This window comes from Oncorhynchus mykiss, chromosome 23, assembly GCF_013265735.2.
Source record: "Oncorhynchus mykiss isolate Arlee chromosome 23, USDA_OmykA_1.1, whole genome shotgun sequence".
NCBI lineage: Eukaryota > Metazoa > Chordata > Actinopteri > Salmoniformes > Salmonidae > Oncorhynchus > Oncorhynchus mykiss.
In genome coordinates this window covers 31,558,759-31,582,966 of record NC_048587.1, presented here as the reverse complement: position 1 = coordinate 31,582,966, position 24,208 = coordinate 31,558,759, and the positions used below count along the sequence as shown (strand labels likewise).

At 43.4% G+C, this 24,208-nt stretch overlaps 1 protein-coding gene across 2 annotated transcripts in view; it reads left to right on the top strand.

Moving 5' to 3' along the window:
* The window catches only part of LOC110502583 (anaphase-promoting complex subunit 1), a 55,331-nt gene extending 32,178 nt beyond the window's left edge, over nt 1–23,153 (top strand). The window contains exons 24-49 of one of the 2 annotated variants that reach the window (XM_036960176.1): nt 281–317; nt 783–856; nt 967–1,151; nt 1,254–1,480; nt 3,100–3,218; nt 4,848–5,119; nt 5,930–6,164; nt 7,600–7,691; nt 7,986–8,120; nt 8,777–8,859; nt 9,113–9,191; nt 9,537–9,611; nt 10,040–10,101; nt 10,212–10,302; nt 10,376–10,429; nt 10,569–10,762; nt 12,193–12,279; nt 12,812–12,929; nt 16,195–16,272; nt 16,579–16,646; nt 17,782–17,920; nt 18,729–18,815; nt 19,169–19,264; nt 19,955–20,156; nt 22,480–22,614; nt 22,802–23,153. In XM_036960176.1, the coding sequence (XP_036816071.1) occupies nt 281–317; nt 783–856; nt 967–1,151; nt 1,254–1,480; nt 3,100–3,218; nt 4,848–5,119; nt 5,930–6,164; nt 7,600–7,691; nt 7,986–8,120; nt 8,777–8,859; nt 9,113–9,191; nt 9,537–9,611; nt 10,040–10,101; nt 10,212–10,302; nt 10,376–10,429; nt 10,569–10,762; nt 12,193–12,279; nt 12,812–12,929; nt 16,195–16,272; nt 16,579–16,646; nt 17,782–17,920; nt 18,729–18,815; nt 19,169–19,264; nt 19,955–20,156; nt 22,480–22,614; nt 22,802–22,929 (3,152 nt within the window). In that variant the 3' untranslated portion in view covers nt 22,930–23,153. The remainder of the gene's footprint in view (nt 1–280; nt 318–782; nt 857–966; nt 1,152–1,253; nt 1,481–3,099; nt 3,219–4,847; nt 5,120–5,929; nt 6,165–7,599; nt 7,692–7,985; nt 8,121–8,776; nt 8,860–9,112; nt 9,192–9,536; nt 9,612–10,039; nt 10,102–10,211; nt 10,303–10,375; nt 10,430–10,568; nt 10,763–12,192; nt 12,280–12,811; nt 12,930–16,194; nt 16,273–16,578; nt 16,647–17,781; nt 17,921–18,728; nt 18,816–19,168; nt 19,265–19,954; nt 20,157–22,479; nt 22,615–22,801) is intronic. The other variant, XM_036960177.1, reaches the window with a different exon arrangement.
* Nucleotides 23,154–24,208: the final 1,055 nt, after the last annotated feature.

Here is a 24,208-nt window from a genome sequence, read left to right as displayed (position 1 = left end):
ACATGGCATTTTAAATTGTCAGTCCAAAAATGTGTGTAGCAATTGCAGATTGCCCTTTTAATGAAGTTTCCAAAGAAATGTCCTTTAAAGTAGCCCTGTAAATGTAAAGCTTCATTATTTGCAAGCATGATGATCTGAATGGCATTTTGGAATCGAGTATGGGCATTATGGTGACGATTGTGAGGCTTTGTCATTCTCCTGTTTTCTCTGACCCATTTCACAATTCCTTTATTGTGACAACTGAACTACAGCACTCGTGTGGCGTCTCTCTCTCTCACAGGCCAGAAGAAGACTGTCATTGAATCAGCTTTGAGGAGGTAAAAACTTACCAGGAGCACATCCTGAATCAATTCCTCCTTATAGACTCTTTATTCCCCATAAAGCATTTTCCCATAAAGCCAAAAGAAGGGTTCACTCCATTTTATTAACTGGTTAGTTTGTGTCCTGGATGCTGATTTGCTGAAATCCATGGTATTTCAGACAATATACAATGGGTAGGACTCAAAAATACTTGTTTACTGTTATATTTATGTTGGTAACCAGTTTATAATGGCAGTAAGGCACCTCTCGAGTTTGTGATATATGGCCCAATATACCACAGCTAAGGACTGTATCCAGGCACTCCACGAGGCGTCGGGCATAAGAACAGCCCTTAGCTGTGGTATATTGCTTAAATATACCTCTAGTAATAGTAACAGCTATAAACTAGACTCTTGTCCTAACATTTTAACCATGATTTTCCAACTTGAGACGGAGAAATGTAATCCCTGTTTCTCTTCCAGACCGAGCTGTATGAAGCCTGATGCTCCAAATGAAAGTTTGGCTGTAAAGCTTGTGGTTTGGCTAACATCAGAAGGTAAGACTTTACATCAGGCCTAGATACATCTCCACAGCCTGTCTGTTATTGCTATGCTATGGAGTATTTACTGGTGTGAGACTCTTTTTACATTCATGTGTTGTATTTAGGTTTCACATTGAAAGATCTGGAATCTGTGCCCTTTGGTGTGGCTCTGCCCATCAGAGATGCTATCTACCAGTGTCGAGAGCAACCCTGCTCTGACTGGTCAGAGGACGTCTGCCTATTGATTGGGCGACAGGATCTCACCAAACAAGCACACAAAGTGACCGTGGCCAAAGGCAAAGCTGTAAGTGTGAGTTTCTGGGGTTATTGGATGGTTTGAGCTTCATCCTTTACAACCTTGTGGATTTAGAGTTAATGTTTCGTGTTTGTTTATGTGCGTGTGTGTACTCAGACGGTGGGTCTGGGGCTGATGCTGGAGGCCCCAGCCACCACAGAGGCAGAGGAGGAGGAGGATGGTATGACAGATCTGAACCAGGACGTAATTAGTCTTATCTGGAGCCAGGACCTGCGCGTCCATGAGGCCAGACGTCTACTCCAGAGCTCCCGACCAGTCAGGGTCAGTGTGGTTCACCTGCCTGAGGTCAGCGACCACGAGTACATAGAGGAGAAGGAGAACAAGTGAGTAATATCGTTCAAGTGATTGCAGCTATCGTAGTCTCATTCAAAAGCAGTCTGGGCCCACGTTACAGGCTATATCCAAATTCTGCTTAGTTTCAACCTTGCTTTTTACATTTATTTTTTATTTTTTTGGTGTGCTCTGTAGTTAGCGGTTGGTATGTACACTGCTCCAAAAAATAAAGGGAACACTTAAACAACACAATGTAACTCAAAATCAATCACACTTCTGTGAAATCAAACTGTCCACTTAGGAAGCAACACTGATTGACAAATTTCACATGCTGTTGTGCAAATTGAATAGACAACAGGTGGAAATTATAGGCAATTAGCAAGACGCCCCCAATAAAGGAGTGGTTCTGCAGGTGGTGACCACAGACCACTTCTCAGTTCCTATGCTTCCTGGCTGATGTTTTGGTCACTTTTGAATGCTGGCGGTGTTTTCACTCTAGTGGTAGCATGAGACGGAGTCTACAACCCACACAAGTGGCTCAGGTAGTGCAGCTCATCCAGGATAGGACATCAATGCGAGCTGTGGCAAGAAGGTTTGCTGTGTCTGTCAGTGTAGTGTCCAGAGCATGGAGGCGCTACCAGGAGACAGGCCAGTACATCAGGAGACGTGGAGGAGGTCGTAGGAGGGCAATAACCCAGCAGCAGGACCGTTACCTCCGCCTTTCTGCAAGGAGGAGCAGGAGGAGCACTGCCAGACCCCTGCAAAATGACCTCCAGCAGGCCACAAATGTGCATGTGTCTGCTCAAACGGTCAGAAACAGACTCCATGAGGGTGGTATGAGGGCCCGACGTCCACAGGTGGGGGTTGTGCTTACAGCCCAACACCGTGCAGGATGTTTGGCATTTGCCAGAGAACACCAAGATTGGCAAATTCGCCACTGGCGCCTTGTGCTCTTCACAGATGAAAGATGACCGCTGCTCTGTTCACACAGAGCACATGTGACAGACGTGACAGTCTGGAGACGCCGTGGAGAATGTTCTGCTGCCTGCAACATCCTCCAGCATGACCGGTTTGGCGGTGGGTCAGTCATGGTGTGGGGTGGCATTTCTTTGGGGGGCTGCACAGCCCTCCATGTGCTCGCCAGAGGTAGCCTGACTGCCATTAGGTACCGAGATGAGATCGTCAGACCCCTTGTGAGACCATATGCTGGTGCGGTTGGCCCTGGGTTCCTCCTAATGCAAGACAATGCTAGACCTCATGTGGCTGGAGTGTGTCAGCAGTTTCTGCAAGAAGAAGGCATTGATTCTATGGACAGGCCCACCTGTTCCCCAGACCTGAATCCAATTGAGCACATCTGGGTCATCATGTCTCGCTCCATCCACCAGACATTACATCAAAGTTGGATCAGCCTGTAGTTAATTTTGTGTGTGACTCCAAATCCAGACCTCCATGGGTTGATAAATTTGATTTCCATTGATAATTTGTGTGATTTTGTTGTCAGCACATTCAACTATGTAAAGAAAAAAGTATTTCATAAGAATATTTCATTCATTCAGATCTAGGATGTTATTTTAGTGTTCCCTTTATTTTTTTGAGTGGTGTAGTTGTGTTGGCTATTGTTCTGATGCCTTTCTCTCTCCATCCCTCTCTCTGCTATCTCTCTGGGCAGATTGTTGCAGCTTTGCCAGCGTACCATGGCTCTGCCAGTCGGCAGAGGCCTGTTTACCCTCTTCTCCTACCACCCTGTGCCAACGGAGCCCCTACCAGTGCCCAAACTCAACCTTACTGGTACTGTATCCCTTAGGCCTTTCTCATACCTGTGTGTGTCTGAGAGATCGTGACTGTCTTCAAACTAGTACTGGCCAATATATCAAATTCATTTGAATATATGTTTTTGCATGATATTTCAAATGCCTGTATCGCAAGAATGACTTTTTTTTGTATTTTTGGTGCACCTTCTCATTTACACCAGAGAGCTGAATATAATGACAAGATGCCCCTACAATGGGAGTCGTTGTCCCAAAACCGGGAAGGCAGGCGACAAGCTTAGGTCCAAAATGAACCTTTAGAAACGCATTGGGCTTTGCCTTTTCCTCTCTGTTTACACACACCAAGCCCCTGCCACTCACACCAACAAAGTTGAGAGATCACATCTTCTTCTCTGACAAGTGGTTTCAACTCGCTATTTGCATTTGAGGTTTGGTCCAACAGAATTGGTAATATGGCCACTGAAACACATGGAGACATTATTTTACTGTAACAGAGAAGATAAGCCTTCTAACGAGACCCTTTTTTATGTCTCAACTACACAAATTGTGCCCAGAGCAGACACTACTAAAACAGGAGTATCAATGAATGTTGATTCTGGAAAATGAATGCTCATTTTAGCCAAAGACTGTTATACTAGCTGTCTAGTCTGTGTTTTCTAAATGTCTAATAAGCATAAAACACAATTTTATAAGGAATGGGCAACTCGTTCTCATTCTGAGGAATAAGGTAGGCCACTTGATTTCAACATCTGAACAAAGTGGACAGGCTAGCATGCTGGTCAAACAGTTGGAGACGGACAGAAGGGTGTGTTCATAACGATTCAACTGTTCTACCTTGTTAGCTAGCAAATAGATCCAAATTGGCATATATAAAGATCAGCAAGCTACTCACTAGCACGTTGACTTGTGCTTGAGAGATTGTTTGAGACATGTTTTGAATTTTCTATAATGCCTGCTACAAGAAGTTAGTCATTACATTTGTAACAAAAAGGGCATTTTCATAGAACGACTTGAAAGCCAGATCAGGGATTATTGCAAAAAAGCAGGTTAAACTATTTTGATAAAATAATTGAATTGTTAGTGGGGCTTATATTTAGCCTTCATTTCACACGCCCTCGATTTTTGAAATGCAGTGTATTTGACATTTACTTGTACATGAAGCTTATTTAGAGAGAACATCGAAATCGTGAATCTTAAGTTTGAAGAGAAAAAAATATATATTTTTAGGCCATATTGCCCAACCCTACTTCAAACACGTTTACAGAAATAGTTATGACAAAACATCAAGGACAGGAATATGTTGTTTTTCCTTTGAAGATCTGAGTAAAAAGGCTTTTCTCAGTCTGTCTATGCAAGTTCAATCTCTGGGTGCGTTTTTAACAGCAGCCCACAAGAAAGCTCACAAAGCTCACTTTAGTCAGTCTGGATCTGTAATTACAGCTGGTGCTTCAGTGTGTTGCATTTTAGGACAAGGGAAAGAATGCAATGTGTGTGATCACTGTGATGAGAAGCAGAAACTTATTTTGAACCCGGCAGGCCATGTTTACATTGCTCCTTGGTGCTAATGTGATTCTGGCCTAAATGTCGAGCATGCATGCGTGTGGAGTTGGTCAGAATCCGATATGGAGTCCTGTGTTTCTGGTGACAGGTCGTGCGCCCCCTCAGAACACCATGGTAGATCTGAACAGCGGGAACATTGACGTTCCTCCCAACATGACGAGCTGGTCCAGCTTTCACAATGGGGTGGCTGCGGGCCTGAAAATCGCTCCGGCCTCCCAGGTGGACTCTGCCTGGATCGCCTACAACAAACCCAAGAGCCCCGAGCTGGCCAACGAGTATGCAGGCTTCCTCATGGCTCTGGGCCTCAACGGACACCTCACCAAGCTGGCCACACTCAACATACATGACTACTTAACCAAGGTGAGCATGCATGCAAACACAGGTTCTGCGGTTGAGTTTAGTCGTGTACCTTTTCTCATTACATGTTTTGAAGCTTCTCTAGATTGCACGTTGGTTTTAGCAGAAATTGTCTCTCGGCATCCTGTTATTTTTCTCACATGAAAGTGGGAAGGCCTCAGCGCGCTGAGAGCAGAGTTTCACTTTGACTTTTCCCTGGCAGTGACGCATAGCAACTTTCTCATTTCCAGTTAGGCCTGCCATAGAAGGCTGTGTGGTCATATCTTTCACATCTCTCAGCTCAGGAAAGATCAGTGGTTATTTACTACAGTATACGATTTTACTACTATTCTCATTCTTGCTAGCTTATCACCTGTGCCAGGACAGATGAGCCTACATTGGAGCACAACATGTGAACTTTTAAAGGTCTGCTGCTGTACTGTTAATTAGGATATAGTACAGCAGTCTTTGATGGCTGAAAATTAATATTGAATTATTTAAGTATGAAAGGGATCAGGTGATTTACGCAAAATTAGTAAATTAGTATTTTGTTACGTAGCGTAATTCTGTGATGAAGGAGAAAATAACTTATTTTAGACTGAACTACAGTGTAGTTTGGTTCCCCCAAAAAGAGGAAGAGGGCAAAAAATGACCTCACTCAACACATGTTGAGCAAAGAGCTGTGATCTGTTATAACCTCGTTGTTTTATACTAGCTCCCCATTCAGCCCTACACAGTAACTCATAATCTCTCTATTTGTTAATAAACAAGTGAACCCCTCTGTGTATAAAGTCCATGGGGGACTAATGAAAATGGCTGCCTGTGTGTCCTCAGGGCCACGAGATGACAAGCATCGGGCTGCTCCTGGGTGTGTCTGCAGCCAAGCTGAGCACCATGGACATGTCAATCACCCGCCTGCTGAGCATTCACATTCCCGCACTGCTCCCGCCCACCTCCACTGAGCTGGATGTACCGCACAATGTTCAGGTGGCGGCCGTGGTGGGCATCGGCCTGGTCTACCAGGGCACAGGACACCGCCACAACGCGGAGGTGCTGCTCGCTGAGATCGGTCAGTGATAGATACATCCCTAATGAAGTAAATGTTTTGTTGTCCCGTGGGGATATTTGCAGGGAGGAGGGCATACAACACTAAATACAATACAAGAAACAAACTGTTTTGACATGGAACTGCTGGTCCCACTTAAAACAAACAACTTATAAATGCTTTATAATTGCATATGTAGACTTCAGATGCAACAGATGCGTCACATATCATTTATAAGCTTATGTCATGTTGTAAAGGGTGACATAACAGCACCCAACGTATGATGCATTGCACAACCTAATTTCTTATGAGATTTTAGGATGGTTGCGCAAATTGTTGCGTTTAATTCTTGAAGTTTTACTGGGAAATGTCCATACAGCATCTGCATGCCAACCATTTAATTTCATGGGGATATTAATTTCGATCTTTAGTTAACAACAGTGTTGTTTTTGAATTATGTACGCTGAGCAAATTTTAGCGCAGATGGTGTTAGCAAATCGCACATATTTTGCCTAGTGGTGCGCGCTGTTGTTTTGGCCGCATGAGAGAGAGAGATTCGACCATTTGTACAATCATCCAGTAAGAAATTAGATGTTTTTTTGTCTTACAGTAACTTTCTATGCTATTCGGTTCTGTTATGTAGAGTAATATCATGTGATCTTGCAGACATTGATTCGCTCATGCGCAGAATCATCTGAACTTTAGCTGTCGGAAGCAGGGTTTCTGAGAACTCTGATCCGCAGCCTTGCCCTTTTATTTATTCACCGTCTTGATTTAACCTGGTCAGTTTACTCCGAGCATGTGTCATTGGCTTAGCATCACACTGTAGGCCTCACATGACAGTTACCCCTGACCTGCTCCAGGCCAGAACACAAGGTTTTCACCAGGTATGGCAGTTGCATCACATCAATACAGTTTCACACTGTTTCGATGGGGCAAGTCATTTCAGGTGGAATCTCACACTTCATATCAGCATCTTAATTTGCATGGGTTATGTCAGCCTTTTATAAAGCACATTCTTTTTGTAGGAAATGTACATAGTGTGTTATCACATTTAGCAGTGCACCCTACATAAGGAGCTGTTATGTCACCCTTTAATAGTCCCTTTAGCTACAGTATGCTTAAGCCAGATGGTTTGTGAAGCGTCTATGTTGTGCCTGGATATTGAATAGATTATAGGTGCTGGTGCTCCAGCCATGATTTAAAAAATTGTCTGGACTGCTGAAGGGGGCTCAGTCCTTAGAATGTACAACTGAAATGTCTAAGGAAGGTTCAGCACGACAGCCTTATTCTCTGCAATGATATGTATTGCTGTCACGTTTCGGAGCAAGCTTTGTTGTCAAGGCAGAACTTTCTCTAAGATGCGTCAGCAAAAAAATATATAATTGAAGTAAAATGTATTCCTTCAAATCTGGTGCTTTGATGATGGAGCTTATTCCAAAACTGCTGCTTCCTGCAGGTCGACCCCCTGGTCCTGAGATGGAGTACTGTACAGACCGCGAGTCCTACTCCCTTGCCGCTGGGCTGGCCTTGGGCATGGTCTGTCTGGGGGTAAGTCTAGTAGTACACACTGCAATTACACTACTGGATCAGCTCTGAAGTAAGTTACTTACTGTACTCCTGTGTATGTAGAGAGGTAATAGAAAGAGGAAAAGTTCTTACATGGAAAGCACTCTTCATACGTCAAAAGGCTGAGAAATCATAAAAGGGTGCTGAATGAAAAAGGTGACTAAATGCATCACTAGCGTTCACTCAGGATGTGGATCATCTAAAAAAAACAGAAGAGGAGAGTTTCTCAGTCACTGAATGACCCCTTCCCCTCCCACCCTCTCTCTCTCTCCATAGCATGGCAGTAACCTAATAGGTATGTCTGACCTGAACGTCCCTGAGCAGCTCTACCAGTACATGGTGGGGGGGCATCGACGCACCCACGCCGGCATCAACAGAGAAAAACACAAGTCCCCCAGCTACCAGATCAAGGTAAAGGGGGAAAAAAAGCAAACGGCGAGACAACTTTCCTCACTTGTAGGCTGTTAGGTTCTAAATAAACGGAGTAAAAACTCACAGATGACTAGTAAAGCTCAAACCAAGTTTATTCACCCACTGGGTCACACAGCTGCATAAGACAAAAACATGTTCCCACATGCACAAATATGTATACCCCCCCCTTTAGACGGAGTCTCCTCCTTTCCTCTAAACATTACATCTTTGCAGGAAGTTAAGTGATGTGGGTAATAAACTGTTCCTTCTCCCTTCATGTGACCTGACCTCAGCCCACATTCCTCACTAATCCACAGCTATCCACCCTTATCAGTGACTGCAACCATGTGATTGCCTTTTCCCTTAGTAACATTCCAAGCCCCTGGCTCATATCCAAAGTCCATTGACCCCACCATATACATTCCTCCTATATATAAACATTAACTTATGGTGTAGCAAGTATTTCAAATTACAACCCAACAAAGCCTACTGTCCAGTTCATCCCCATCTAACATATTAACATTTTTCCTGATGGCACAAAACCAAGGTCTGACAGAATACACTGCCCATATACTTTGTCCCAACTGTGAGGGTTTCTGGTTATTGTCTCGGGTTGAAAAAAAAAAGTTAACTAATGCCCCTGTTCTTTGTGACAGGAGGGTGACACCATCAACGTGGACGTCACCTGTCCTGGAGCGACCCTAGCGCTCGCCATGATCTACCTGAAAACCAACAACAGGTGAGAATGGATTCCACCACCACCACTCTTATTCTCATATTAGATTAGCCTTCAACGAGACGCAATGTCCTATTCTCTTATACTTGACTCCACTCAGCATGCTCCCTGTAAGTAATGGACTCCATCTAATCTTACACGGTGCATCACAGCACATCTTGTCCCCAGCGCTCCAACACATACAAAATTACTTCTTCAGTTATAAGCTATCACCTGGTTCTGGCTGTCATTAACACCTATTGTCACCCCTTCACAGGTCTATCGCTGATTGGCTGAAAGCTCCAGACACCATGTTTCTCCTGGATTTCATCAAACCAGAGTTTCTGCTTCTCAGGGTGAGTCAGTGCAGAGAAGCTCAGCTACTGTAGCCACTGTGTACTGGCCACTACGGACCTGCCTTATTCACTATGCCAGACCCCAGAGTGTGCAAAGCTGTCAAGGCAAAGGGTGGCTACTTTGCAGAATCTAAAATATATTTTAGCTTTCTACTTGATTCCATATGTGTTATTTCAGAGTTTTGATGTCTTCACTAATATTCTACAATGTAGAAAATAGTAAAAAAATAAAGAAAAACCCTGGAATGAGTAGTTGTGTCCAAACTTTTGACTGGTACTGTATATAATTCAAAATGTCTGATCCACTACTCTTACACATTGTCACTGTCTCCTCTCCCTCCTCAGACACTGGCCAGGTGTATCATCATGTGGGATGAGATTCTACCCAACTCGGAGTGGGTGAGCAGCAATGTGCCTCAGGTAACTGCCCTGAATATGCACACACGCACGAACACCTCAGCTCATTAGACACAAGTCACTGCCAGCACAAACCTCTACTCCGGACAAGTGGTAATATCATTTCGGCCTCGGGTTCTTGGGGTGAACAGTGCAGAAGGCCCAGTCCATAGACATTAGAGGTTCAATCTGAGGCTCTTAATGTGGTTAGTTAGTCATGCTGTGTGATTAACTTGTTAATTAATGACATCAGTGCTAATAAGGAAACTAAGTTTCAGTCCTCAAATGACTCTTTACTGCCAAGCGCGCACGACTGAGGCAACAAGGCTCAATGGCATTTCCTCCATCTGGACCCATTTACACGTCAACAAGATCAAATTAGTTAATATCCCCAAAACAATGATAACAATGATTATAGAATCAAAGATCGGTTTGTTTTGTTTTGAATCCAGATAATCCAAGAGAACATTGGGAACCCAGTGGTTTCAGAGGATTTGAACATGGAAACTTTAGCGTGAGTACAAACTGACTTTACGTAAAGTTTCCTTAGCTCTCTCCGCATGGCTGGATTTGAGTTGGTGTGTTTAGTCTCATAATGATGTGTGTGACAACTCCTGTCCTCAGCCAAGCCCATGACTACATAATTGCTGGAGCATGCATGGCGGTGGGATTTCGCTTCGCTGGCTCGGCCAACTCGGACGCATTCGACTGCTTGGTAAGAAGACCGAACTTCAAAAGAAGTTAATTATTTGGCTAGTTTGTCTCTAACCCTTCTGTTTCTCGCACAGTACAAGTTTGCAAGGAGTTTCATGCAGTGTTTGACATCAGCGACCGCGACGGTTGTAAGTTTCACTGCTTTCATATTTCTCCCAACCATAATGTCCATTTACGCCAATAGAATACACTCAAGCTCCAAATCACCACAACCAAATTTTCTCACCTTGACACTTTCTGTCTGTGTCTCTGTCTCTCCTATGCTAGACGGGCCACTATAACCTGCAGACATGTCTGAGCATGGTGCTGCTGGCCCTGTCCATGGTGATGGCTGGCTCTGGTAACCTGAAGGTGCTGCAGCTCTGCCGCTTCCTCCACAAGAGGACCAGTGGAGAGATGAACTATGGCTTCCACATGGCCCACCACATGGCCCTGGGCCTGCTCTTCCTGGGAGGAGGGAGGTGAGACATGTTTCAGCCAGCCTCTCCAATGGTCTCCAATGGCTCTCCAATGGTCATAGCTGACATAAATATTTATTGTACTGTCTTTTGCATTGAAAGTAAATCAAACATAATCTAGTCAAGGGATGTTTTACTTTTCACCAGTCATTTGTATCCGTATCAATATTGATGGAATGTTTTGCTACAACACGTGTATAATGAGTTCATGAGAGGTGTCCTGTTCTGTGAGTGTTCTTTATAACAAATAGCTCAAATATCCCAGGGCTATGCAAACAGTGACTATGGGGTATCTAGTTTTATGTAACAATACTCATTACTGATGCTAAATCTGTCTCCTTATCAACATTTACTGGACAAACCCTTTGATTTTAGACTTGCTGTTTTTAGACTTGCTTATTTTAGGGCTGACAATTGCAGGCCCACAACTTCAAGGTTGCAATTTGAATGCCCTTATTGTAGTATTCTCAGTCTATTCCGGCCTTGAACATACGCCTGCGTAAGGATTGATTGTAGTGGGGAGCAGACATATGGCGTCTTTCTTTTAATCTTTTCTTGCACTCACTCTATCTTTTTTCTCTCTCTGGATGTGGTCTGTGGAGAATTATTTCATCCTGCATAGTAACCAATCACCATACAGCCCTGCCAATCTGGCTTTCATCATAGAACCTGAAGTGAAACATTTATCTTCTCATTTTGTGTAGCTACAGAGTTCCACAATGAGCCTAGTCTCAGCATAGGGAATGGGTCAATTCAAACATAGTAATATTGCTCAGGGACAAGTTTCTGAAAATGTATTTGAGAAGCGCTAAATGAACAGCCATTCTCAGTGAATATGTTACTCTACAGTTCAAGATGAGATCAGTGTTGAGCAAACATAAGTTGACTGTTGCTCTGTATGTTTGTGGGCCTTGTTATCAAGCTGACTTGTGTAGTAAATAGTGCTGTTTTTTTCACCTCTGTCTGTAATACACTTTGTAAAAACAGGAACATCCCAGCCAGTTCTCTTTATCCGTTGCCATGGAGAGTGGATGAGTGGCAGCTCGTGGGTTGAGAATTAATCTCTTCAGTTGGTATTTTAAGAGGATGCGAGGCAACCCCTCACCTACACTAACCCGAACAAGTGATTTTTCTCTCCAAGCCGACACAATGGTTTGAACCAGCCTAAGCACACACTTCAGTGCAGTCATTTAAAAAACTTTTTTTTTTTTAAAGTAGGGCTTTTATGAGCACAAATTACGTCAGGTGCCTAGCAATTCAAAACTGTTTTGCCCAGGCCAAATTCCTCATTTGTTCTTTGGACCTATTCGCCAAAAAAGGATTCTATTGTAATATGTGCCAACATCAACACTGATGTGATGTGCCTGTTTGTTTACATTTATGTCTGTATCCATGATGTAGTAGTCTGATGTTATCCCATTGTCCTCTCACAGGTACACTCTCAGCACCTCCAACTCGGCCATCGCTGCCTTGCTTTGTGCTCTCTACCCCCATTTCCCTGCCCACAGCACAGACAACCGGTAAGACACAACCTCAGGGAATACAAACAATAGGTACAGCTTATCAGAGCTCTAAAATGTCAGGATAGACAGAGCTCTAACGTAACGGCATAGACTTTCAATGACCATAATGAATGTGGTGTGTACTGTTTGAAAGTATTGCTGTTTTGAGCTGTAGATTTTAAGAATAACAAAATGGGCTGTGTTACATGAGGCGAGATAAGAAAGTCATCAGAACTTCTACTGACAGAGCCAAGTCAAGCGCTCTAAGTCCATGACCATAATTAAGAGTAGTTAAAGAATACCATATAGACGAGGGCTATTCAAGTATTGCATATTTTTCGTTTCTACCTGGTAGGTGGTTTATCAATTGATTTTTTAAATGATTAGACAATGTTCACTCATCTGGTCAGTTCCGGCCGGGTCTGACTCAGTTGTTGATTAAATTTAATCAAGTTGATTTGATTTAGAAGGAAAGGGTGAAAAGCAGCAATGCTGTGGCCCTCCAGGTCCTTAATGTAAAATGTTTGTGTGTGTGATCTCTGTGCTTCAGGTACCACCTGCAGGCTTTGCGTCACCTGGGTGTCCTGGCGGCTGAGCCTCGTCTGCTGGTCCCAGTTGATGTGGACACACTGAAACCCTGCTACGCCCTGCTGGATGTCACATACAAGGTATTCAACTCAATGAGTTAGTCCCCAGTCAAAATACAACCTGTTGAGACCAATGCATGGTCATAACGCCCATTTAGTGTCAACCTAGCTGTGTCTGCTATGACCTTCATATGTGATACCTTCAAGATGAGTCTGACTCATTCATTCAGAATTAAAGCCACGTGTTAAAACAATCACTGGAGACCCATGAACTTGAAAATGATGAAACTAAACAGGTGTTAATAGAGGGAAGTTAACATTTTGGAATGCACTTCCCAGTTTCAGTTTTACATGTACTCATCTGAACCCTCACTATAGAGTTGATTGGTACAGTGCGCACTTGTATTAGTAAGAGGCAATAGCAGAAGTGTAAGCTACATGCAATTCCTTAGAATTTGGCCCTGCTAATAGTAGTAGCAAGCAACTGTTGACTTCCCTATTTAATAGTGATCTTGTTACACAGGAGAACTCAAGTTGAACCTTTTCACTCTCATTTACTGAGGTGTCCGACTGGGCGCTCTCTTGCGTCATAAATGTTCCTGTGAACATAGCCGTAGTTGTCACTTCCTCTATTTAGCCTTATTTGAGGAGGCTTTGGTACGGTGTGTCTGTCATTTCATTATTAGCCTAAAATTACATGCGCACAATTTTTTTTGCTGCCTTTATTTAACGATTTAAGAACAAATTCTTATTTATAATGATGGCCTACCAAAAGACCTCCTGCCGGGATGGGGGATTAAAAATACAAAAAACGTTAATAGAAATATAGGACAAAACACACATCACAACAAGAAAGCCAACACAACATTACATAGAGACTGAAGATGACATAGCAAGGCAGCAACCCATGACAACACAGCATGGTAGCAACACAGCATGACAAAAACATGGCAGCAGCACAACATGGTAGCAGCACAAAACATGGTACAAACATTGTTGGGCACAAACAACAACACAAAGGGCAATAAGGTAGGGACAACAATACATCACGCAAAGCAGTCACAACTGTCAGTAAGAGTTTCCATGATTGATTCTTTGAATGAACAGATTGAGATAAAACTGTCCAGTTTGAGTATTTGTTGCAGCTCGTTCCAGTTGCTAGCTGCAGCAAACTGAAAAGGCGAGCGACCCAGGGATGTGGGGACCTTTAACAGAATGTGACTGGCAGAACAGGTGTTCTATGTGCTCAATATATTGTTCTTGGGCACAGGGACATACAACAAGGTAACCTGCCTAAATTACTACCGACCCGTAGCATTCACGTCTGTAGCCATGAAGTTATTTGAAAGGCTGGTCATGGCTCACATCAACGCCATTATCCCAGAAACCCTAGAACCACTCCAATTTGCATACCACCCCAACAGATCCACAGATGATGCAATCTCTATTGCACTCCACACTGCCCTTTCACACCTGGACAAAAGGAACATGTGAGAATGCTATTCATTGACTACAGCTCAGCGTTCAACACCATAATGCCCTCGAAGCTCATCACTAAGCTAAGGACCCTGGGACTAAATAACTCCCTCTGCAACTTGATCCTAGACTTCCTGATGGGCCGCCCCCAGGTGATAAGGGTAGATAACAACACATCCGCAACCCTGATCCTCAACACGGGGGCCCCTCAGGGGTGCGTGCTCAGTCCCCTTCTGTACTCCCTCTACACTCATGACTGCACGGCCAGACACGACTCCAACACCATTAAGTTTGCAGATGACACAACAGTTGTAGGTCTGATCATCACAAAGACGAGACCGCCTATAGGGAGGAGGTGTGAGACCTGGCCGTGTGGTGCCAGGACAACAACCTCTCCCTCAACGTGATCAAGATAAAGGAGATGATTGTGGACTACAGGAAAAGGAGGACCGAGCACACACCCATTCTCATTGACGGGGCTGTAGTGGAGCAGGTTGAGAGCTTCAAGTTCCTTGGTGTCCACATCAACAACAAACTATCATGGTCCAAACACACCAAAGGTCGTGAAGAGCGCACGACACAACCTATTCCCCCTCAGGAGACTGAAAAGATTTGTCATGGGTCCTCAGATCCTCAAAAAGTTTACAGTTGCACAATCGAGAGCATCCGGTCTGGTTGCATCACTGCCTGGTATGGCAACTGCTTGACCTCCGACCACAAGACACTTCAGAGGGTAGTGTGTACGGCCCAGTGTAACACTGGGGCCAAGCTTCCTGCCATCCAGGACCTCTATACCAGGTGGTGTCAGAGGAAGAACCTAACAATTGTCACTCCAGCCACCCAAGTCATAGACTGTTCTCTCTGCTCCCGCACGGCAAGCAGTACCGGAGCGCCAAGTCTAGGTCCTAGAGGCTTCTAAACAGCTTCTACCCCCAAGTCATAAGACTCCTGAACATCTAATCAAATGGCTACCCAGACTATTTCCATTGCCCGCCCATATCTTTTTCGATGCTGCTAGTCTCTTATCTATGCATATTCACTTTAACTCTACCTACATGTACAAATTACCTCGACTAACCGGCGCCCCCTGCACATTGACTCTGTACCGGTAACCCCTTTATATAGCCTCGCTCTTGTTATTTTACTGCTGCTCTTTAATTATTTTTTACTTTTTTATTTCTTTAGGTATTTTTCTTGACTTTATTGTTAGTTAAGGGCTTGTAAGTAAGCATTTCACTGTAAGGTCTATAGACCTGTTGTATTCGGTGCATGTGACAAATAACATGTGATTTCATATGGAGGATGAGGGCTGCAGTTAATATCTCAGATAGGGGGGAGTGAGGCCTGAGATGATGATGTGGCCGGGGACACTTTGCTTCTTCAAAGTCCAATATCTTGAAAACATGACTTCTGACATGCAACTGATTTTGGGACTGTATCAACAGTGGACTAATTTAAAAAATCACAAAATATAATTTTCGTCTGGAGTTTTCCTTGAAGGTCTGCTGAAGGTTGGGTTTGCGGGTTCACCATGAAGTGCTCCTTATTTCAATTACTCTGGAACAGCAGAGGGATAGACATGCTGCGCACATCAATTATAATGACACCCCCTGCATATGTGCAATCACACACTTCACCTCTGCACGTACACACACACACTGCATATTTCGATGTTCACTATGATGTTGCATGCAGCACACGTGTACATGATTTGAATGTGTACATGGTGAATTTACATTTTCATTTTTTTGCGCACAGAGCTTTAGTCCGTTTCAGTTCATGTTACGTATGATGGCTGTGTGTTTCTGTGTTCATTTCTTCTTGAACGTCTTCAGAGCATTTTTTTTTTCTTTTTTTTTCTCCGTATCAGGAGACTCCATGGTATGAGGAGACTACAGTGGAGCTGATGGCCCCCACCATGTTGCCTGAGCTGCAGCTCCTCAAAAAGGTAGAAGGAAATGTAGTACTTTGTGCAGCCTGACTATCAGACAAATGTAATCTTTCTGTTTATTCTTGTCAAGCAGGATGGTTGATGTCAACATTAAGATTTACAAAATGTTTGTTTGGAAATGAGTAATGCGATTTGGACTTTTATAAGCTTTTTTTACTTTTTATAATACAATACAGGGAAGAAAGGTCACTTAGTATGGTCAAACTCGGCTATTACAAGAAAATAATATGATATTTCCACAGTGTTCTCAAAATAAAGTTGAAAAAAGTATTGTCTGACCTACTTCTTTTAATGTGCTTACAGGTGAAAGTAAAAGGACCAAGATACTGGGAGCTGTCCATAGACATGAGTAAAGGGACTCAACATCTAGAGTAAGTCAATATACAGATTCATTTCACAATATTTCTGTGGGTGAGAAGTTACCAGGTCTATGTCCAGTGATGTCTTTACGATACAGAGAGTTTGTGATGTGCTGCTGTAATGGTTGATAATGGCCGCAAATGTTTTGTCCATACACACATTTTGGGTCGCTCGTTAGTATTTGACTATATAAACTCAGCAAAAAAAGAAACGTCCCTTTCAAAGATAATTTGTAAAAATCCAAATAACTTCACAGATCTTCATTGTAAAGGGTTTAAACTGTTTCCCATGCTTGTTCAATGAACCATAAACAATTAATGAACATGCGCCTGTGGAACGGTCGTTAAGACACTAACAGCTTACAGATGGTAGGCAATTAAGGTCACAGTTATGAAAACTTAGGACACTGAAAAGGCCTTTCTACTGACTCTGAAAAACACCAAAAGAAAGATGCCCCGAGGCCTGTACTCTGGAGCAGGATCGATTTGAGGTGGCAGGTCCGTCATGGTCTGGGGCGGTGTCACAGCATCATCAAACTGAGCTTGTTGTCATTGCAGGCAACCTCAATGCTGTGCGTTACAGGGAAGACATCCTCCTCCATCATGTGGTACCCTTCCTGCAGGCTCATCCTGACATGACCCTCCAGCATGACAATGCCACCAGCCATACTGCTCGTTCAGACAGAAATGTCAGTGTTCTGCCATGGCCAGCGAAGAGCCCGGATCTCAATCCCATTGAGCACATCTGGGACCTGTTGGATCGGAGGGTGAGGGCCAGGGCCATTCCCCCCCAGAAATGTCTGGGAACTTACAAGTGCCTTGGTGGAAGTGTGGGGTAACATCTCACAGCAAGAACTGGCAAATCTGGTGCAGTCCATGAGGAGGAGATGCACTGCAGTACTTAATGCAGCTGGTGGCCACACCAGATACTGACTTACTTTTGATTTTGACCCCCACTTTGTTCAGGGACACATTATTCAATTTCTGTTTGTCACATGTCTGTGGAACTTGCTCAGTTTATTTTGGTGGTTGAATCTTATGTTCATACAAATATTTACACATGTTTGATGAAAATAAACGCAGTTGACAGTGAGAGGACGTTTCTTTTTTTTTGCTGAGTAAACTTCTCTCTATATATGTGTTGCAGGTCCATTCTTTCCAGAGATGGGGTTCTGTATGTGAAGCTGCGTGCGGGGCAGCTGCCCTATAAGGACGACCCTCGGGGTTGGAAGAGTCTATTAGCGCCCAACGTCAACAACAGGAACTCAGAAGTCCGCACATTCAAGGTACAAACATCCTGGCTCTCCGCTTACAATCCAATCCTTTTATGGTGCGAAAGAGGCACAACATGTTTCTACGTTAATGCTACTTTAGCACTATAGTAATATTGTATACATAGAAGGTTCAGTCATACTTTACCATGCAGGTCTTATTTGAGAAGGTCTGGTCACAAATTTCCTAGGTGGCAAAGTCCTGTTGGGTATGGCTTGCATACAGTATTTTTTAATTTAACCTTTATTTAACTAGGCAAGTCAGTTTTAAGAACAAATTATTATTTACAATGACGGCCAACCGAGACAGAGGGTTAACTGCCTTGTTCAGGGGCAGAACGACAGATTTGTACCTTGTCAGCTCGGGGATTCGATCCAGTATCCTTTCGGTTACTGGCCCAACGCTCTAACCACTGGGCTATCTGCTAGACCAGTACACACATGTATTTCATTAGTATGTCAAGGTTGAGGAAATTGAATAGCTGAAATCAGTATAATAGACCTAGTATAATGAGTCAGAAAGGGTAAAAATAGGTCATATTGATGCTCATATAATCCCAGTATAACAAGGAGTAGTGACATCACTCTGGAGTGGCAAAACGAAATCAATATGTCTTGACAGTATGTGTGACCACTTATTTCCCTGTTCACTCAATGTCAACCTCCATACCTGTCTATTGCCCAATAGCCTTCTCAGTCAATATGTCCCACTAGGTGCAATACATCATCCCTTATTGGAAACCTCCCAGAGCCCTTCAGTGTGCGTGCCTCCCTTAGGCACGATCAGGAGACCTTATTGTAGCAGTTTTTTTTTCTCCCACAGCCCGAGGCCATCTCAACCTTCACCTCCGACGCTGCCTTGGTCTCCTTTGCTGAGTACTTTTGTAAATCCTCGGAGAGCGTGAAACATGTGAGTTGATTAGGAAAGTATGGTATATGGTGCAGCAGGGGGCACGTTTCAGCGATAGGTTAACATTCAAACACAGAGGATACATTTGACTTAGACTGCCTATGTCTCTCCCCTTGTGAATGCACTTGTTAATCACTTGAATCCTATTTACACTAGTTACATATTATATCCGTATATGTAATTGGAGACACTGTGAAATTGAAGGAGATTGGTGATAACCTTTTGTTCATGATTTTATTTAAATGATTGAAACACCCTTCACTGTCCTATTTTATAATTCCAGTTTTTTTCTGATTGTTCAATTGATAAGCTCGCACTGAATGGCGCTTATATTTACTGTTGTCTTTGTCCAGAAACGGGACACTTTGGCCTTATTCTCTGCCATTCTATATGAGTGTGTCACTCAGGAGAACCCTGAGATGCTGCCGACATACATCGCTATTGATCAGGTACGAAACATAGAAATTACCCATACAATAGCAACAGTGGTCTCTCCAACCCTGTTCCTGGAGAGCTAACCTTTAGGATCTCGCTCCAACCCCAGTTGTAACTAACCTGATTCAGTTTGTCAACATGCTAATTATTAGAATAATGTGCACTAGATTATGGTTGGAGTAAAAACCTACAGAATGGTAGTTCTCCAGGAACAGGGTTGGATAGCCCTGATGTACATGCTCCCACTCATAGAATGCAACTGTATTACTGTTAGTTAAAAAGATTCACTTTGCAGAAATTGCTCTGCCATTTACTGGTTGCTAAAGTTCTAATAGTTCTAATTTCTGTTTATGTGATGAAACAAGCAAGTATAGTGTAGAGAATCATTCACCATCTAAACCACTGTGAAATATACTTTCCGTAACCAAAAGTAAAAGACACAAAAAACAAAACTTAAGCACGGGAAGCATAGAAATAGAGTACATGGAACAGATCTACCGCTTCTTAGACTTGCTTTCAATGAGAATGACAGATCTATAATACGTTTTCATAGATTGACTTTTCACACTGCAAACTGATGCCACTTCAATGTGCTCTCGATTGTATTTCTCCAATGTCTCCTCTCTCTCTTGTGTGTGTGTGTGTGTGTGTGTGTGTGTGTGTGTGTGTGTGTGTGTGTGTGTGTTGACTGTTTTCTCCCCCAGGCGGTACGGACCCTGGAGCAGACGGAGATGTGTGAGACGTTTGCTCTGTGGCAAATGAGACTGGTGTTGGAGCTGTGTGAGAGCAGGGTGCTGCAGCACAGACTGAGGGAGGGGGCACAGGGCAGGGGGCTGCTGCTCAGCTCTGAGTTCTTGCCTGTCATGAAAAACTCTGCTGATGGCACCCTGGACCGCTGGCTCACTGGTGAGCAGTCTCAACACAGGGGGAGAGGCACAGAGGATAGACTATTAACACATCAACTATTAACACATTGAATAAACTGTACATTTGAATGTACACAGTACAGTTTGTACCAGTGTGTACCTGTACTGTGACACACAGTTCCCATCAATGGGACTGTACGTGCCAGAACATGTCTTTGGGTGTGACAACTAAAGACGTGGGAAACGTGGGAGGTGATTATGCCAGGCTTTCTTTCTCATGAAATATTGGCAAGTGGCAACCATCAATAGAAAACGGATTGTGATTAGTCTTAAATTAGGAATAAATCAAATAAAATGTTATTTGTCACATGCGCCGAACACAACAGGTGTAGACAATACCGTGAAATGCTTACTTACAAGCACTTAACCAACAATGCAGTTTTAAGAAAATATTTACTAAATAAACTAAAGTAATTTTTATTTTATTTTTTAAGTAAGATAATAAACGAACAATAACGAGGCTAAATAAAGGGGGTACCAGTACCGAGTCAATGTGCGGGGGTACAGGTTAGTCGAGGTAATTAGTAGGGGTAAAGTGACTATGCATAGATAATAAACAGCGAGTAGCAGCAGTGTAAAAACAAAGGGGGCGGGAGCTTTATGGGCCTAGACTTGGTACGCCGGTAATGCTTGCCATGCGGTAGCACTGAGAAAAGTCTAACTTGGGTGACTGGAGTCTCTGACAATTTTTTTGGGCCTTCCTCTGACACCGCCTAGTATACAGTGCCTTGCGAAAGTATTCGCCCCCCTTGAACTTTGCGACCTTTTGCCACATTTCAGGCTTCAAACATAAAGATATAAAACTGTATTTTTTTGTGAAGAATCAACAACAAGTGGGACACAATCATGAAGTGGAACGCCATTTATTGGATATTTCAAACTTTTTTAACAAATCAAAAACTGAAAAATTGGGCGTGCATACCAGGCGGTGATGCAACCGGTCAGGATGCTTTCAAGGGTGCAGTTGTAAACTTTTTGAGGATCTGAGGACCCATGCCAAATATTTTCAGTCTCCTGAGGGGGAAAAGGTGTTGTTGTGCCCTCTTCACGACTGTCTTAGTGTGTTTGGACCATGATAGTTTGTTGGTGATGTGGACACCAAGGAACTTGAAGCTCTCAACCTGCTCCAGTACAGCCCTGTCTATGTGAATGGGGGTGTGTTCAGCCCTCCTTTTCCTGTAGTCCACGATCAGCTCCTTTGTCTTGCTCACGTTGAGGGAGAGGTTGTTGTCCATGCACCACACTGACAGGTCTCTGACCTCCCTACAGGCTGTCTCGTCGGCCTAACGCTGTTGTGTTGTCAGCAAACTTAATGATGGTGTTTGAGTCGTATTAGGCCACGCAGTCGTGGGTGAACAGGGAGTACAGGAGGGGACTGAGCACACACTCCTGAGGTACCCCTGTGTTGAGGATCAGCTTGGCAGATGTGTTGTTGTCTACCCTTACCACCTGGGGGCGGCCCGTCAGGAAGTCCACGATTCAGTTGCAGAGGGAGATGTTTGGTCCCAGGGTCCTTAGCTTAGTGATAAGCTTTGCGGATGTAGCCTGTAATCAATGGCTTCTGGTTGGGATATGTATGTACGGTCACTGTGGGGACGATGTCGTCGATGCACTTATTGATGAAGCCGGTGACTGAGGTGGTGTACTTCTCAATGCCAATGGATGAATCCTGGAACATGTTCCAGTCTGTGCTAGCAAAACAGTCCTGTAGCTAAGCATCTGCGTCATCTGACCACTTCCGTATTGAGTGCGTAACTGGTGTTTCTTGCTTTAGTTTTCACTTGTAATCGGAATCGGGAGGATAGAATTATGGTCAGATTTGCCAAATGGAGGGCGGTGGAGAGATTTGTATGCGTCTGTGTGTGGAGTAAAGGTGGTCTAGAGTCTTTTTAATTGTTTTTATAAACCTCTGGTTGCACATGTGACATGGTAGAAATAAGGTAAAACAGATTTAAGTTTGCCTGCATTAAAGTCCCCGGCCAGCTAGGAGCGCCGCTTCCGGATTAGCATTTTTTTGTTTGCTTATGGCCTTATACAGCTCCTTGAGTATGTCTTAGTTCCCGCATCGGTTTGTGTTGGTAAATGGACGGCTATGAAAAATATAGATGAAAATTCTCTTGGTAGGTAGTGTGGTTTACTGCTTATGAGGTGCTCTACCTCAGGCCAGCAATACCTCAATACTTTTTTAATATTAGACATTGCGCACCAGCTGTTATTGTCAAACAATCAGGTCCATTACATGAGTGCATGTAACCTCTTTACATCTGACCTGTGTGTGTGAAACCCCTCCCCCGTCTCCACAGATAACAGCCATGTATTGAGGTCATACATGAGTGGCCAGTCCCTTACTGAGGACATGCTGTCCAACATGCTGGCGTGCTTCCTGGTTTACCACTCCATCCCCTGCCTCAGTAAGCTGTCTGCCACACACCTGGAAGGTAAACAACTGTTAGCTGAATGTTGTGGTTAGATTTACGTTTAGTTTGAACCTAACATGTTTGACACTGGTGGTCTCTTATTTGGCTGACTGCTGGATTCTTATATCTGACTTTTGTCTCGTGTGGAGAAGTCGTCATGTCTCTGCTGGTCTCATGTTTCTACCAATCCACTCACTTATTTCCACAGGAAGTACATCGTTCCCTGAGCTCCTGTTGAAGTTCAGTCAGCTGGGCATACCTGTACGCGCCCTGCTGCGTTTGGGCCCTCTGCTCCTAGGGACTGCGGGCTTCTGGACCGGACAACTGGCCTGTTGATATTACCCTGACCTTTGACCACTAACCTTGGTCTCTGACTTTACCCTGGTCTTGACCCACAAGGGTCACTCTGCAATGCTTGTTGCAGCTCGCAAGAAATGGATATGATATAAAATTTAATTGTAAAGGCTTTCTTGATACAGATTGTATGTCAAATGTTTGTACTGTACTTGTTTGTTTTCAATATATAATAATACAGTAAATAAAATGTGATTTGAGACTAATGTTAGTGTAAGTGACAAGAATTTGCACTGAATGTATTTAAAAGGTAAAGCTGTTAACTAACGTGGATGTGGACGACCAAGAACTTTAAGCATTGTACATGTTATTTTGGCCAACTCTGTGTGGTTACAGTATTGCCATTTTGTATTTTCCATTTCGGCACGGGATATAGTCTAGACTGTTACCTTGAATTATCAGAAAATTTGATCCGGAAAAGTTGTTCAGATATTAGTTCAGTCTCTGCAGTATGTTTTGGGAAGTAGTGCGTGGGCTGTGGTGCAACAGAATGCATTGGCCAGAGCTGTGATCTAACAACATAACTGCTCTGGGAACATTCCACAGTATAATGGAAAACATCCTGCAACAAATACCACACCCGCCTCACCCCATATAAATCTCTGTTTTCTTTTGGCCTTGTACAGTGCATTCGGAAAGTATTCAGACCCCTTCCATGCAGTAAATAACTTTTGCCTCATGTAAATTAGGTATTTGTTTTTTGTTTGTAATGTGCAAACATTTCTAAACCTATTTTCACTTTTTCATAATGGGGTATTGTGTGTAGATTGAGGGGAAAATAAATAAATTGATTACATTTAGAATAAGGCTGTAACGCAACAAAATGTGGAAAAAGTCAAGGGGTCTGAATACTTTCCGGATGCTCTGTATAGCCAAATAGCTTTGTCTTCATCTTGAATTATTAAGCATGGCCTAGCTGTTTATCAGTCTCCCCATGGTATACATTCAAACTCTTAAAAAAAACTGACTATAGCTCTTTTGTGGCATCTTTAGGACCAACTGGCATGAAAGGCACACAGAGCTGTGGCAGATGGATTGCATACATACCACATTCGTAGAAGTGCTGTCATGTGGTTCAGTGAACATTAGACACACAGGAAAGTATTTGATTTTGTGAGGGAGAAGCATCAGAGAATGTAAGGAATTTAAAGGCCCAGTGCAGTCAAAAATGTTATTTCCTGTTTTTATATACATTTCCATACATAAGGTTAGAATAATACTGTGAAATTGTGAAAATGATAATGTCCTTTCAGTGTAAGAG